General features: G+C 44.8%; 1 protein-coding gene across 1 annotated transcript in view; it reads right to left on the reverse strand.

Annotated features, from left to right (window-relative positions):
- LOC126106547 (UTP--glucose-1-phosphate uridylyltransferase-like) overlaps positions 1-12,970 on the reverse strand; it is a 120,284-nt gene that overhangs the window by 10,207 nt on the left and 97,107 nt on the right. The window contains exons 9-10 of the mRNA XM_049912886.1: positions 6,240-6,406; positions 1,277-1,381 (exon numbers count right to left, since the gene is read on the reverse strand). Coding sequence (XP_049768843.1) covers positions 1,277-1,381; positions 6,240-6,406 — 272 coding nt within the window. The remainder of the gene's footprint in view (positions 1-1,276; positions 1,382-6,239; positions 6,407-12,970) is intronic.

A 12,970-nucleotide genomic window follows, 5' to 3' on the forward strand; every position in this document is an offset into this window, starting at 1 on the left:
TGAATTTTGTATAAAAGACATTTGTTATTATCGTAATATTTTTTGTAGTAATATTCTCTCTGTATTTAGGATAGTAATTTTTCTATATTTATTATGTGATTGTGAAATGTGTCAGTATCTGCGATAACAGAGATGTGAAATTTAGCCAGAGGAGAATAATATTGTCAAATTACAAAGAAATGTTAACAGTCAGCAGTAGTATAAAAGCACAACGTATTGTGTATTCTTTGGTCTTCTCTGTGTAGAGCTGAATGCGAGAGGAAGCTGTGTCGAAGCGATTTATGAATGGGTAGACTTCTTTTGTCTCTGTCTAGATTTAGCCGCCATTAGAGGAGGCGCTACAAATTAATGTGAGTTGGATTATTGTTTGATCTAAATATATCAGAATTTATCAAAAGTGTGTTATATTAATGTAAATTAGCTTGCCCATATCATCTATAAAAATTTCTTTACAGAATTTTCAGCATTTTTAGCGGTGTTGCTGGGCTGTGCCGCGACCGATCGATTTGCAGCGGCGGCACATTTGAAAAATTGTTCCGCTAAAGGAAAAATCAACCAAACCTGTAAATCGGGAACAGATAGATAAAAATTAACAGTGAATTAAGAAATTGTTCTTCTTTTACAGTGATCCTGAGACTGATGAATTTTAAACTAATTATACGTTTGTGCATTCGTAGGCGGATAGTTAATGTTAGTTAACATTGAAATTAAACAATTTTGGTTCTTTCAAATAACTTAAATGTATAGCGAAGTAGGTTTGATCAGTGATAATTAAATGTCGGCTTGGCAATAATTAACCATTATCTGATAATAGAGATAATCTTGTGCTCCATAGTTAACGCCGGGATAGAATTCAGTAAATATTTAACAGAAAAAACCCACTGCATTTAGAAAATGTGTGCCAAGGCCGAATGATGTAAAGGATTTAAATTTCAACTAAATATTCTTAATCAGTTAATATGAGTTCACGTAATTTTTACATGTACGTAATTCTTTTGAAAGTGAATTTTTTATTACCACACGTAAATAAGAGAGAGGTTCTACAACAAAGTTCGTACTTACAGAAGAAAGTTAAAGAAAGGCAAATTAATTAACTAAAAGGCAATAATAATTAATAATTATTCAGTCTTTAACGAAAAAATAATAACAATAAATTTCGTTAAAAGCTCTAAATATGGTTACCCTTCCCTTTGAATTTTTTGTTATGTTCTGAAGCTGGTGTATGTAACAGGTACATAGGTCACAACGGAACCCTGAGAACGCTGCCGTACAGTACCTTGAGCGATACGCCTCTTCCGAACGTTACGTCGCCAGACACTGTCAAGTGGTCCAGTTCGATGAGGTCCGGTATGTTGGCGAACCTCGAGAGGAACTCTTTCACCTGAAACAGCGAAGAGAGTGTCAGATGAGATATACCACTGAAATGTGGCTTGTGAAACAGTTAGTCTATGAAATCCAACCGACTTAAACTATGGCCAAAATTTCAAATTATTTCATTATTCTAAATATTCCGTTATTCTACTTATTATTTTCGCACTGCAGCGGAGTGTGCACCGCTTTCAGACTTCCTGGCATATTAACACTGTATGTAAGACTGGGATCTCTGCCTATCACAGGCAAGTACTCCAATGACTGAGCTGTCCAAGGACGACTCGAGACTCATCTTCACATCTTCAGTTTTGCCAGTACCCCTTCCCCTACCTTCCAAACTTGACAGAACTTCTCCTGAATACTTTCTTGGACAAATACTCCTAGAAGAAAGGACTCATAAGCGATCTTTAAATGTGCCAGAAAGTTACAAATAATCGAACACTCAGCTGCGGAGTGCAAATTCATTTTGTAAACAATCTTCTAGACTGCAGCTAAGTCATGCCTCCCAAATGCCCTTCTTTCCGGAAGTACTACTCCGAAAAGGTATGTAGCAGAACTTCTGTGAAGTTTGGATGTACTTTCGAAAGAGAGACTCTGAAGGTGAGTCATGAGTTGTGCTAGAATATCTCAGTTAGAGCGTTGTCGCATAAAAGGCAAAGGTCCCAAATTTAAGTTCGCATATGCACACATATCTGATCTGCCAGGAAGTTACAAATCCGTGCACACGCCACTAGCGAGTGAAAATACACCGTAGAAAAAATTCGCCAGGCTGTGGCTAGGTCATGTCTCCACAATATACGAGGGCAGATCAATAAGTAATGCAACACATTTTTTTCTGAAACAGGGGTTATTTTATTCAGCATTGAAATACACCAGGTTATTCCCCAATCTTTTAGCTACACAACACTATTTTTCAACGTAATCTCCATTCAATGCTACGGCCTTACGCCACCTTGAAATGAGGGCCTGTATGCCTGCACGGTAGCATTCCACTGGTCGATGTCGGAGCCAACGTCGTACTGCATCAATAACTTCTTCATCATCCGCGTAGTGCGTCCCACGGATTGCGTCCTTCATTGGGCCAAACGTATGGAAATCCGACGGTGCGAGATCGGGGCTGTAGGGTGCATGAGGAAGAACAGTCCACTGAAGTTTTGTGAGCTCCTCTCGGGTGCGAAGACTTGTGTGAGGTCTTGCGTTGTCACGAAGAAGGAGAAGTTCGTTCAGATTTTTGTGCCTACGAACACGCTGAAGTCGTTTCTTCAATTTCTGAAGAGTAGCACAATACACTTCAGAGTTGATCGTTTGACCACGGGGAAGGACATCGAACAGAATAACCCCTTCAGCGTCCCAGAAGACTGTAACCGTGACTTTACCGGCTGAGGGTATGGCTTTAAACTTTTTCTTGGTAGGGGAGTGGGTGTGGCGCCATTCCATTGATTGCCGTTTTGTTTCAGGTTCGAAGTGATGAACCCATGTTTCATCGCCTGTAACAATCTTTGACAAGAAATTGTCACCCTCAGCCACATGACGAGCAAGCAATTCCGCACAGATGGTTCTCCTTTGCTCTTTATGGTGTTCGGTTAGACAACGAGGGACCCAGCGGGAACAAACCTTTGAATATCCCAACTGGTGAACAATTGTGACAGCACTAGCAACAGAGATGTCAAGTTGAGCACTGAGTTGTTTGATGGTGATCCGTCGATCATCTCGAACGAGTGTGTTCGCACGCTCCGCCATTGCAGGAGTCACAGCTGTGCACGGCCGGCCCGCACGCGGGAGATCAGACAGTCTCGCTTGACCTTGCGGCGATGATGACACACGCTGTGGCCAACGACTCACCGTGCTTTTGTCCACTGCCAGATCACCGTAGACATTCTGCAAGCGCCTATGAATATCTGAGATGCCCTGGTTTTCCGCCAAAAGAAACTCGATCACTGCCCGTTGTTTGCAACGCACATCCGTTACAGACGCCATTTTAACAGCTCCGTACAGCGCTGCCACCTGTTGGAAGTCATTGAAACTACACGAGACGAAGCGGGAATGTTTGAAAATATTCCACAAGAAATTTCCGGTTTTTTTCAACCAAAATTGGCCGAGAAAAAAAATGTGTTGCATTACTTATTGAACTGCCCTCGTACTTTCTTCAAAAAATGCTCATTCCGCAGAGTATGCAGGAGAACTACTATGAAGTTTAGAAGACAGAAGATGAGCCTATATTAACACTCTGCACTTGACCACAAGTAATTATTTAATTTATTTCATCTTCACGCTTTTTAACAGTACGCCATTTTCAAAGGAGCGAAATCCTGTTGACACAAACTAATCGAATTACGGATAACAGTTTGCAATAGCGCCTGATGGCTGGCTGTGACTCGGAGGGTTGTCGAAAGGTTGTCTATTCCTCCGGCGCGTAGAGATCGGTGGACGACTGTGTCTGCACAGACGTATTTCAGAAGCGCCCAAATAGCTGTGTCGATGGCACTGAGGGTGGGAGGGGGATTTAGAGGGGCCGGTTTATTCACGCGGTTAAGTGTTTTACCAGCTGAACGTGTCAATGGCGTAGCCCACACCCTTTGTCCCTCCTCTCCTTGTATACGCCACTGGAGGGCGCGAAAAAGCAACGATAAGAAGCATGAATATCCTTTTCTGCTTCGGATTGCGTTCACATTTGGTCGAACGGTTCAGACTGGTCTCTAGTGGTTTCACCCTGTACACTAGAGCAAAACATGGAGTCACTCGAAATGGGTATCTAACCCCAATCACGATCATTGCGCTTGCAGCTCCATGATGTCCTTCGAGAGGGTCGAATGGTCTGGGAGGTGTCAGCAATGTCAAAAGTTGTCAAGAACATCGCACTGCTAACTGTCGTATTCGATCGCAAAATGTGTGAATGCCCGAAGGAAAGGGATGACTGCATTCATGCGCTTTTAGACACCTCTTGAGATCTTTTTGTGCCAGTTCTAAAGAGCAGTGTGTCCGATATGTTTTCCTCCGCCACCCATAAGAAAGTCACTCGATTTCGACGTAGGGGGTCCCGGCTCTGAACTCCGTCGCATATGCTCCAAGGAATAGATGACATGTGGGTAATGCAAGGTATGACGCCCTTCTCATGCTGTGACACTTGCACGGTGCCACTGGACAGAATTTTGGGGAAATTTGGTGCTAATGTGACACCATTAGACCACTTTACACCTCGCGTGAACTTCTAACCTCTGGCGTTTTTGTGTACGTGTCAATATATAAGAAACTATCAGCCTCGATTGCGCTAATGAAACCAACCTTCACCTAGGTTTCAGCTCAAATAATTGAGCCCTCTTTAGAAGATATGCCTGAATCTATAATTTGTCTAAGAGGGCACGGTCTAGAAATGAAACTAAAACAGCCTGAATAGGCGTAGTCGCATTTTAAAAATGCGTTACATGAGTACTACGTCAACACCGAGACTTGACTTAAGCTGTAGCGTGCGCCTCGTCTCCATGGACGCCGTGTGGTGGGCCTCGGGAGCTCACGTGAAACTATTTTTAGACCATGCCCTCTTAGACAAAATATAGATTCAGGTATATCTTCTAAACAAGGCTCAATTATATGGGCTGAAACCTAGGTGAAGGTTGGTTTCATTACCGAAATCAAGGCTGATAGTTTCATATATATTAGATTATCACGATTGCTGACTGTGCTGCAATGTTGAAAGTACAGAAATACGTGTCAGTACCTTGCTTTACGAAGCGTCGCTGACCCCGACTATTACGTCGCAGGGCTCCACGCTTCTGCACCTTTACAGAGGAAGTTTGTCGGCATTTTCGAGCTAAATTTCTAACATATGCGTCGCAGTGGAAGGAAATGAAGGGGTTTCAAAGAAGCGGCCCTTTAATTTCTTTGGGCAGTATACAATGTGATTCCGCTACCACTATTGCTGGGTTGTGGGCAGCCCACAAAGCCTTCAAATATTGTCTCGTTCGTTACGTGCAAACTATTAATTCTACATTAATTTAATGTAATTAAATTTTATACTGGGAGACGTTTCTACCAGAGGACACAGTTTTCGAATTATTCAAGAAAGACGCGTTTTACTGTCTTTTTTCTACATTTCTCTTGACTTATTCGAAAACTATAGCCTCCAGCGAAAACGCATCCCAATACAAAATTTAACTTTATTAAATTTCGTACAAAAGTCCTGTTCACTTTTTTCTGTAGGACTAATAATTTGCGTGTAGTGAGCGAGAGCATATGAAAATCTCGCTGATGGTATTTGAAGGCGTTGTAGATTGCATAAAACCCAGCGATAGGAGCAGCCGAATCACGCTGTCCGTTCTTATACACTACATTACGTGGTTCAAATGGCTCTGAGCACTATGGGACTTAACTTCTAAGGTCATCAGTCCCCTAGAACTTAGAACTACTTAAACCTAACTAACCTAAGGACATCACACACATCCATGCCTGAGGCAGGATTCGAACCTGCGACCGTAGCGGCCGCGCGGTTCCAGACTGTAGCGCCTTTAACCGCGTGGCCACCACAGCCGGCATGACGTGGTCTCCAGGCCATAGAAGTAGAGAAGACAGCACATGAAAGCTGTCTGCACTGCTTGCGCCGAAGCAGAGAGAACACAAAGATCCTTTGATGCTTCGCTAAGAGGCTGACAACCAGAGGAACACAAGCGAGCAATTGTGAATGGAAAGCTAACACGACCGAAAGGAGTTTGTTCGCACTCGCCTACCTTTTGTATCAGAGGGAATTTTTGTTCGTTTTGCTTGTTTCCTTGTGTCGGCTCTGGCATAAACCAGGTTTTATAAGGTCACCCCCACGAAGGAAATCGCCATAAGGTTACGGAGAGGCTGCATCGCCGGCTAAACACCGCACGCACCTTTCCGAAGTGCTTGTCGCCCAGCTTGATGAGCGGCGTGGTGGGGAACATGCGCTGCAGGCTCATCACCAGCGAGCCGTTGCTCAGCGAGTACAGGTTGCTCATCACCAGCAGCAGGTCGGACGTCTTCTTCACCGGCAGGAACCGGCTCCGAGGGACGTTGATGCCTGCAACGTGCACCACAACAACAGTCACCAGCTGCATGCAAGAAAGCTGCACACCGGGACGTCACAAACAGTTATCAAAATAACAGTATCGAGGTAAAAAAAAAAGGCTCTGAGCACTATGGGACTTAACATCTTAGGTCATCAGTCCCCTAGAACTTAGAACGACTTTAAATAACCTAAGGATATCACACCCATCAATACCCGAGGCAGGATTCGAACCTGCGACCGTAGCAGTCGCGCGGTTCCGGACTGCAGCGCCTAGAACCGCACGGCCACCGCGGCCGGCCAGTACCGAGACAGTACCCTAAATACACTGGTGTAAAAAATTGAAGCTATTTCCCCGTCCTGTGTCTAATTCACGATATAGTCATACAAACTGTCAATAGATATTGCATGGGGGCTAATTAAATAACTATTATGCAAATAATTTTACTGTCTGTCCGGTTACGCAGTCTCGTAAACGGTTGGCCCTGACTAGTTTTAGTACGCAATCTGACTGCATAGAATAACAACAAAGAATGAAAGAAAATTTCTGTTAACACAATTAATTAATTAAGTCCCCAGCAACTATAAAACCTACGAAACAACAAACACAAGTGTAGCTGTTCTGTGTGTGAAGTGTGACTCAACGTACACATCTGGCACGGTTCTTCTTCAATAAGATAAGAAATTTTAAGTACAGTTTATATTGAAGTAATTTAAAAAATAGAAATACTATAATTACGCACGAAAACCAGAATTACACTCTAATACAAGAACATAAGCCAGATGCTTTGTTGACTGAACCTGTAATGACGCATTATTTAAGACATTGAAATAATAAAAAGAAAAGGGAATGTTTTTTTTACCTCATATATATTGACGAAAACCACTCTGATCGTTACAATATCTCCATTCGAACAACATCTGCTGTCTAGCCCATCAAAACTGCATAAAACATGGAACAAGCACTCTCCACCACAACTTCACTACAACTCTCCACTCCGACTTCACGACAAGCACACTCCACTACATCTGAACAACTACAGTCCACCACGACTTCTCGGCCAGCACTCTCTACCACCGCATCTGAACGACTACTGCCTGTGGAGGCGGCTTGATAATACTCTTTGGCGCAATCTCTGGCGCTGTGGCTCAGTTTAGCCACCTTTCAATATCCGTAGGATCATATTCTGCGCGGAAGATGGACTCCGGTCAATAGGCAACCGTGTTAACGATGACGTCAGGGCACCTGTCAAACAGGGTAGTGTTTGCCAGGCAGCCCCACATCGATAATAGTTGTGTACACTGTCGCAAGCGGTGCAGTATGGTCTAGAGAAGATTCCTAACAGACTGTGCTGCAAAGCCATAGAAAGTAAGGAAGCAGGGCAGGCGCAAACCGATGAGGCCCGATGGCTTAATATGAATCGTTCTGTTGTTTCTCGGATGTGGCGACAGTTTATAGAGATCGAAACAGTATTCGAAAGACCGGGGCAAGGCCGACCACGTGTGACTTCAAAAGAGAGGATCGTTGTTTGGTTGTAACGACACGACAGTACCGCCACGGCATGCGGCATGTGAGCTCGCGGCATGTACTGCACGTGTTATATCGAGGCAGACGGTGTGCAGAAGGGTTCGGAAGGGTTCCTACAATAAATGTTGGAAATGTGCCGTATGTCTACCTCTGTGGCGTCGTCACGGAACATCTAAAGTGGAGTCATCAAAAACCCACCTCCTCGGTCGCACAGTGGGCCAATGTCGCTTTCACAGATGAGTCCCTATTTAATCTGTGGAGTGATTCTCGGTGGATTCGCATCTGCAGGGTACGTAGAACACGATTTCTGGGCCCAAAATCTGTGGAAAGAGACCGAGGAGGATCCCTGATGGTACGGGCAGGGATTATACTGACGAATCGAACCCCTCTTCGTGAAACTGTACAGGTGAATCGGCAAGGTTTAACTGCTGTTAGGTATCGTCGCGAGAGGTTGGGACCTCAACTGCGGTCCTTGCCAAGTGCTGCGTGCCTAGACGCCGTCATGATTGACGATAATGCTCGATCTCATAGAGCACAGGTGGTCGATGTTGTCTTGGGAGCGGAAGATTGCACGCACGACGTGGCCTGCTCGCTCTCCCGATTTGAATGCTATAGGGACACAGGTTGCAGCACGTCAGCATGCACCCGACCACTCTCCAAGACTTGGGAGCAGCGCTGCTGGAAGAATGGGCGTCAGTGGCGAGGTCATCCACAGCAGGCCCCGTGCCGTGAGGCCTGTGTTGCTGCCAGAGGCGCTCACACCCACACTGAGCACATTAACCACTTGTCGAAATATGTGTGCAGATCCGTCAAGTTGGAAAAAAAACGAAGGACGTTTTTGTCTACCGTCATGCATCTTGCAGCTGCTTGCGTTCTGTATTCTGTACAGTGTTTCTACTTTACTATCACCTGTCACTGTTTTGTCGCAAAATAAAGGCAACCGTGCAAATTTTCCTTTTGTTTCTTTAATTTTGGACACAAGTGTATAAGTGGGATAGTCATAAAGTTTTAATCATCACTCAGAGAAAACGAAGTTGCGTACTTCTTTCGTTTGTTTGTTTGCGGGTATGTGTCTGCAGTTGTGCTACACACTGAAATAGCACAATACCTCCGTCGGTGGGCAATATTGATAGCAGCTCGGAGGCGCTGCAGCATGTGACAGACAAGCGCCATCAGACGTGTGAGAGGCGTGTCATATGGGTCCGGCCGCTCACAGCACCACGGTTAGACAAGCTGCTGTGAGTCACTCTTGTGTTGTACGCCGTATGAGTTACTGTGAGCGACGTTCAATAGGTAATGCAGCATTTTTTTTCTGAAAGCAGGTTGCTTTTACTCAGGATTCTAATACACCAATTACTCCCCACCTTTTTGGCTACAAAACCCTAGTCTTCAACACAATCTTCTTTCACTGCGATGGCCTTACGCCACCACTCTACTGGTGAATATCGGAGCCAATGTCTCGCTGCACCGATAACCTCCTGTCACCCACGTACGGCTTCCTGTGCAGTGCATCGTTTACCGGGTCAGACAGATGAAACTCGGAAGGTGCGAGATCCGGCCTTTTGGCCTGGATAAGGAAGAACAGTCTTGTGAGCACTTGTCAGCTGTACTGACTTTTGTGTGGCCTTGCATAATTGTGGAGAAGGAAAAGTTCGTTTGTTTAAATGCAAACATTTTTAGGTTAGGCTTTACCGTGACCGTTACTGACATTAAATGAAACAACAAGTTTACTGTTACCAGTCACCGTTTTATATTATATATACATTTTATAACATTAACCAGTGTATTACCCCAACCTTTAGGCAGCTAATATATGCAACATGTAATCTTAAGACTCCTTGCCATGTAAATGTTTGCTCTCATATAATCACTCCTTCCTCTCTCTCTCTCTCTCTCTCTCTCTCTCTCTCTCTCTCTCTTCAAAGAGTGTCATCTATTTATGATTTTACTACTGTAGCCAATATGATCATTGTTATTCAAGCCTGTAACATTTCACCCTATTGTTATTAGCAAGTATGAAGTTTAAGCCATTTTAACATTTCACCTGATTGCATAAACGAGTACGAATGTTTAGCTGTTTTAACCTTTCAAAATTGGATTTATATACCACCTGAAGTACACACACATATATTCGACGCCTCAAAACAAACACCCCCAAATGGTTTAAACGATTATTCTGTAATAATGTTGTTACTATCTATATTCTTTGCACTTTGCGATTATGTCTTCTCTTCTGCTGTACGAACCTTGCACCCAGCTGATTCCAGACGCCATATTTGTTTACAAATGTGAAAGTATGCATGTGAAGTGTTACGACAGAAAAAGGAACCTGTGACCACTGGAGGTACTCTAGTTTACTTATTAAAGTTTACCATTAGAAATCAGTTTATTTTTTGTCAAAAGTTTTCCAAAACCATATTCTGAAATAGTGTCTTGTTTCCCCACTAGGCAGTGCCACAAGTTCCTCCAAAATCGTAACACAACATACACACATATGTAATACTAACTAATGTAAATCCACCCGATGATGGAGGTTTAAACCTTCGAAACGCGTCGTGGAAAAAATAAAATAAAACGGTGACTGGTAACAGTAAACTTGTTGTTTCATTTAATTAAAGTTCGTTTGTATTTTTCTGTCTAAAAACGCGCAGAAGTCATTTGTTCAATTTTCTGAGGGCAGCACAAGACACTTCAGAAGTAATTGTTGCACCATACGGGAGGACGTCAAGGACAATGACTCCTCCATAGTTCCGGGAGACCACCGCCGCGACTTTACCGGCTCTGGCTGTGGCCTCGAAGGAGAGATGGTGTGGCGCCACTCCACGGACTGCGGTTTTGTTTCCGGTTCGAAGTGATGAACCCGTGTTTCATTTCCTCTGACGACGTTCGACAAAACATTGTCCCGATCAGACACATAACGCACACGCAATTCTGCACAGATGATCCATAACTGCTGTTTAGGCGGCGAGGAAACCAGCGGGCGCCACCTATGGGTCCCGCAGCTGCCGCCTGCCTCTTTAGCCGAGTGCTCAGCACGTCTGGCTGCCGTGCAGCTGGCCCGGGTTCGATTCCCGAGTGTGTCGGAGATTTTGTCTGCTCGGGAACTAGGTGTTGCGTAGTCCGTTCACCATTTCGTTATCGTGGACTCGCAAGTCGCCCACTGTGATGTCGAAAGCAGACTTGCAGCTCAGCGGCCGCACTTTTCCAGGTGGGGACTCCTGGAGTCAGCTCATTTCACCCCAATTGGGGGACGATTGTGTCAGCACTACCAGCAGAGACGTCCTGTTAAGCAGCGAGGTATCTGATCGTCGATCGTGTCGAATGAGACTGTCCACACGTTCCAACACTGTGGGAGCCACAGCTGTGCGCTACCAGCCGTGGGAGATTGGAATGGTTTGCGTGACCTGTTGTGATGATGACAGATGCCTCGTCAACGACTCGCTGTGCTTTTGTTCACTGGCACGATTCCGTAGACATCCTGAAAGTGCCTGTGAACATCTGCGATGCTCTGGTTTTCCGCCAAAAGGTGACAGCTGTCTGCTTGAAACGCACCTCCAAGGGGGCAGGAGCAGGAACATTCGACGATCTGCCACACGAAATCCCGCGTTTCTCGACAGAAACTGTCAGAGAAAAGAACGTGTTGCCTTACTTATTGAACTCCTCTCGTACAAATTACGTCTAGCTTCTATTCGAATACTAACCCTGCTTTGGACATTGACTTCCTGGTTACATTTACCGGTGATTGTTCAGTGTTCAGCCCATCAAAAACTCGGCTTTCTTTACGGATTGCGTGTCTGAATCGAGAATGGATATGAAATGTAGGATGCCACCATAGGAACCAAAACAAAATGGCGCGGTTTTTTCAAAATGATGAATAACCTCCATGACTTGCTTATAAAAAGGCTACATATCAACGAAATTGTCGGAGTTATGTGCACCAGAGGTCTACACTTGGATAAATTACGAGTCAATTGTTTCTGTGTGAGCAGACGGCGCACAGTATGTGTGCCACGGAGTCCGTATCGGGCGAATTTGGTGGCCGAGACACCAACGTGAGCTCTCTACCGTGCTCCTGCCCGACAGTTGCTGTTACACAGCTCGACTGCACACACACATTGTGTAAATAGTGAATACAGGTGGTACCTGTCCTAATCCACCGAGGGCTGGATATCACCAAGTTTGCATAGGAGTCTGAAGACGATAGTAATGAAGTGTCGAAACTGGTCGCATGATTAATATACTTTATAAAAAATGAGACTCTTTGCGTTCCTTGTTTCTACTGGTCACTCCTGGTTGTCAGGTCGTACCGTACGGCCGACGACAGTCACGCTGGTATTGCACCGCTATCTCGAGCGTCTCCAGACACGTCTTCGACCTGGAATCTCATTGACCGGATTACGATTGGCTTTAGTGAGGAGTCCTGCTTTGAAGTGAACCCGAATGATCAGCGAAGACTGCGTCTGGAGAGTCTCCAGACGGCGGTGAGGTACCAGCTCGAGTGTCGACCGCCATACGGCCCAACAACGAAGTGTGACCGTCTGGGGCGGCATTTCTCGCACACGGCGAGATTTTCCAAGTCTTGTCTTCGTGCTGGCCAAACCATCCACTATCCAGCAGGGTCGCCGGATCTGTCCCCAGTTGAGAACGTTGCGAGCATCGTGGGCAGGGCCCTCCAACCAGCTTGGGATCTGGACGACACAACTCACCAGCTACACAGAGTCTGGCACGGTGTTGCTTAGGAGGTCATACAACTACTCTGTCAATTAATGACAAACCGAATAACTGCTTACATAAGGGCTACACGTGGACCAACGCATCATTAACTTGGTGAATTTGTCAAGCTTCTTTTCTTGAATAATAAAACAATTTTTTCTGGAATTGTAATCTTTTTTTGTCTGTACTTGTACGTCACATCCACCAATTTCCCTCCCATTCAGATAATTCCTTCGTGGTGTGTCGCTTTTCATTGCCTTAGAGTATATCACATTTTAATGTACACTCCTGGAAATTGAAATAAGAACACTGTGAATTCATTGTCCCAGGAAGGGGAA

Source organism: Schistocerca cancellata, chromosome 10 (genome assembly GCF_023864275.1).
Source record: "Schistocerca cancellata isolate TAMUIC-IGC-003103 chromosome 10, iqSchCanc2.1, whole genome shotgun sequence".
NCBI classification, from domain to species: Eukaryota; Metazoa; Arthropoda; class Insecta; order Orthoptera; family Acrididae; genus Schistocerca; species Schistocerca cancellata.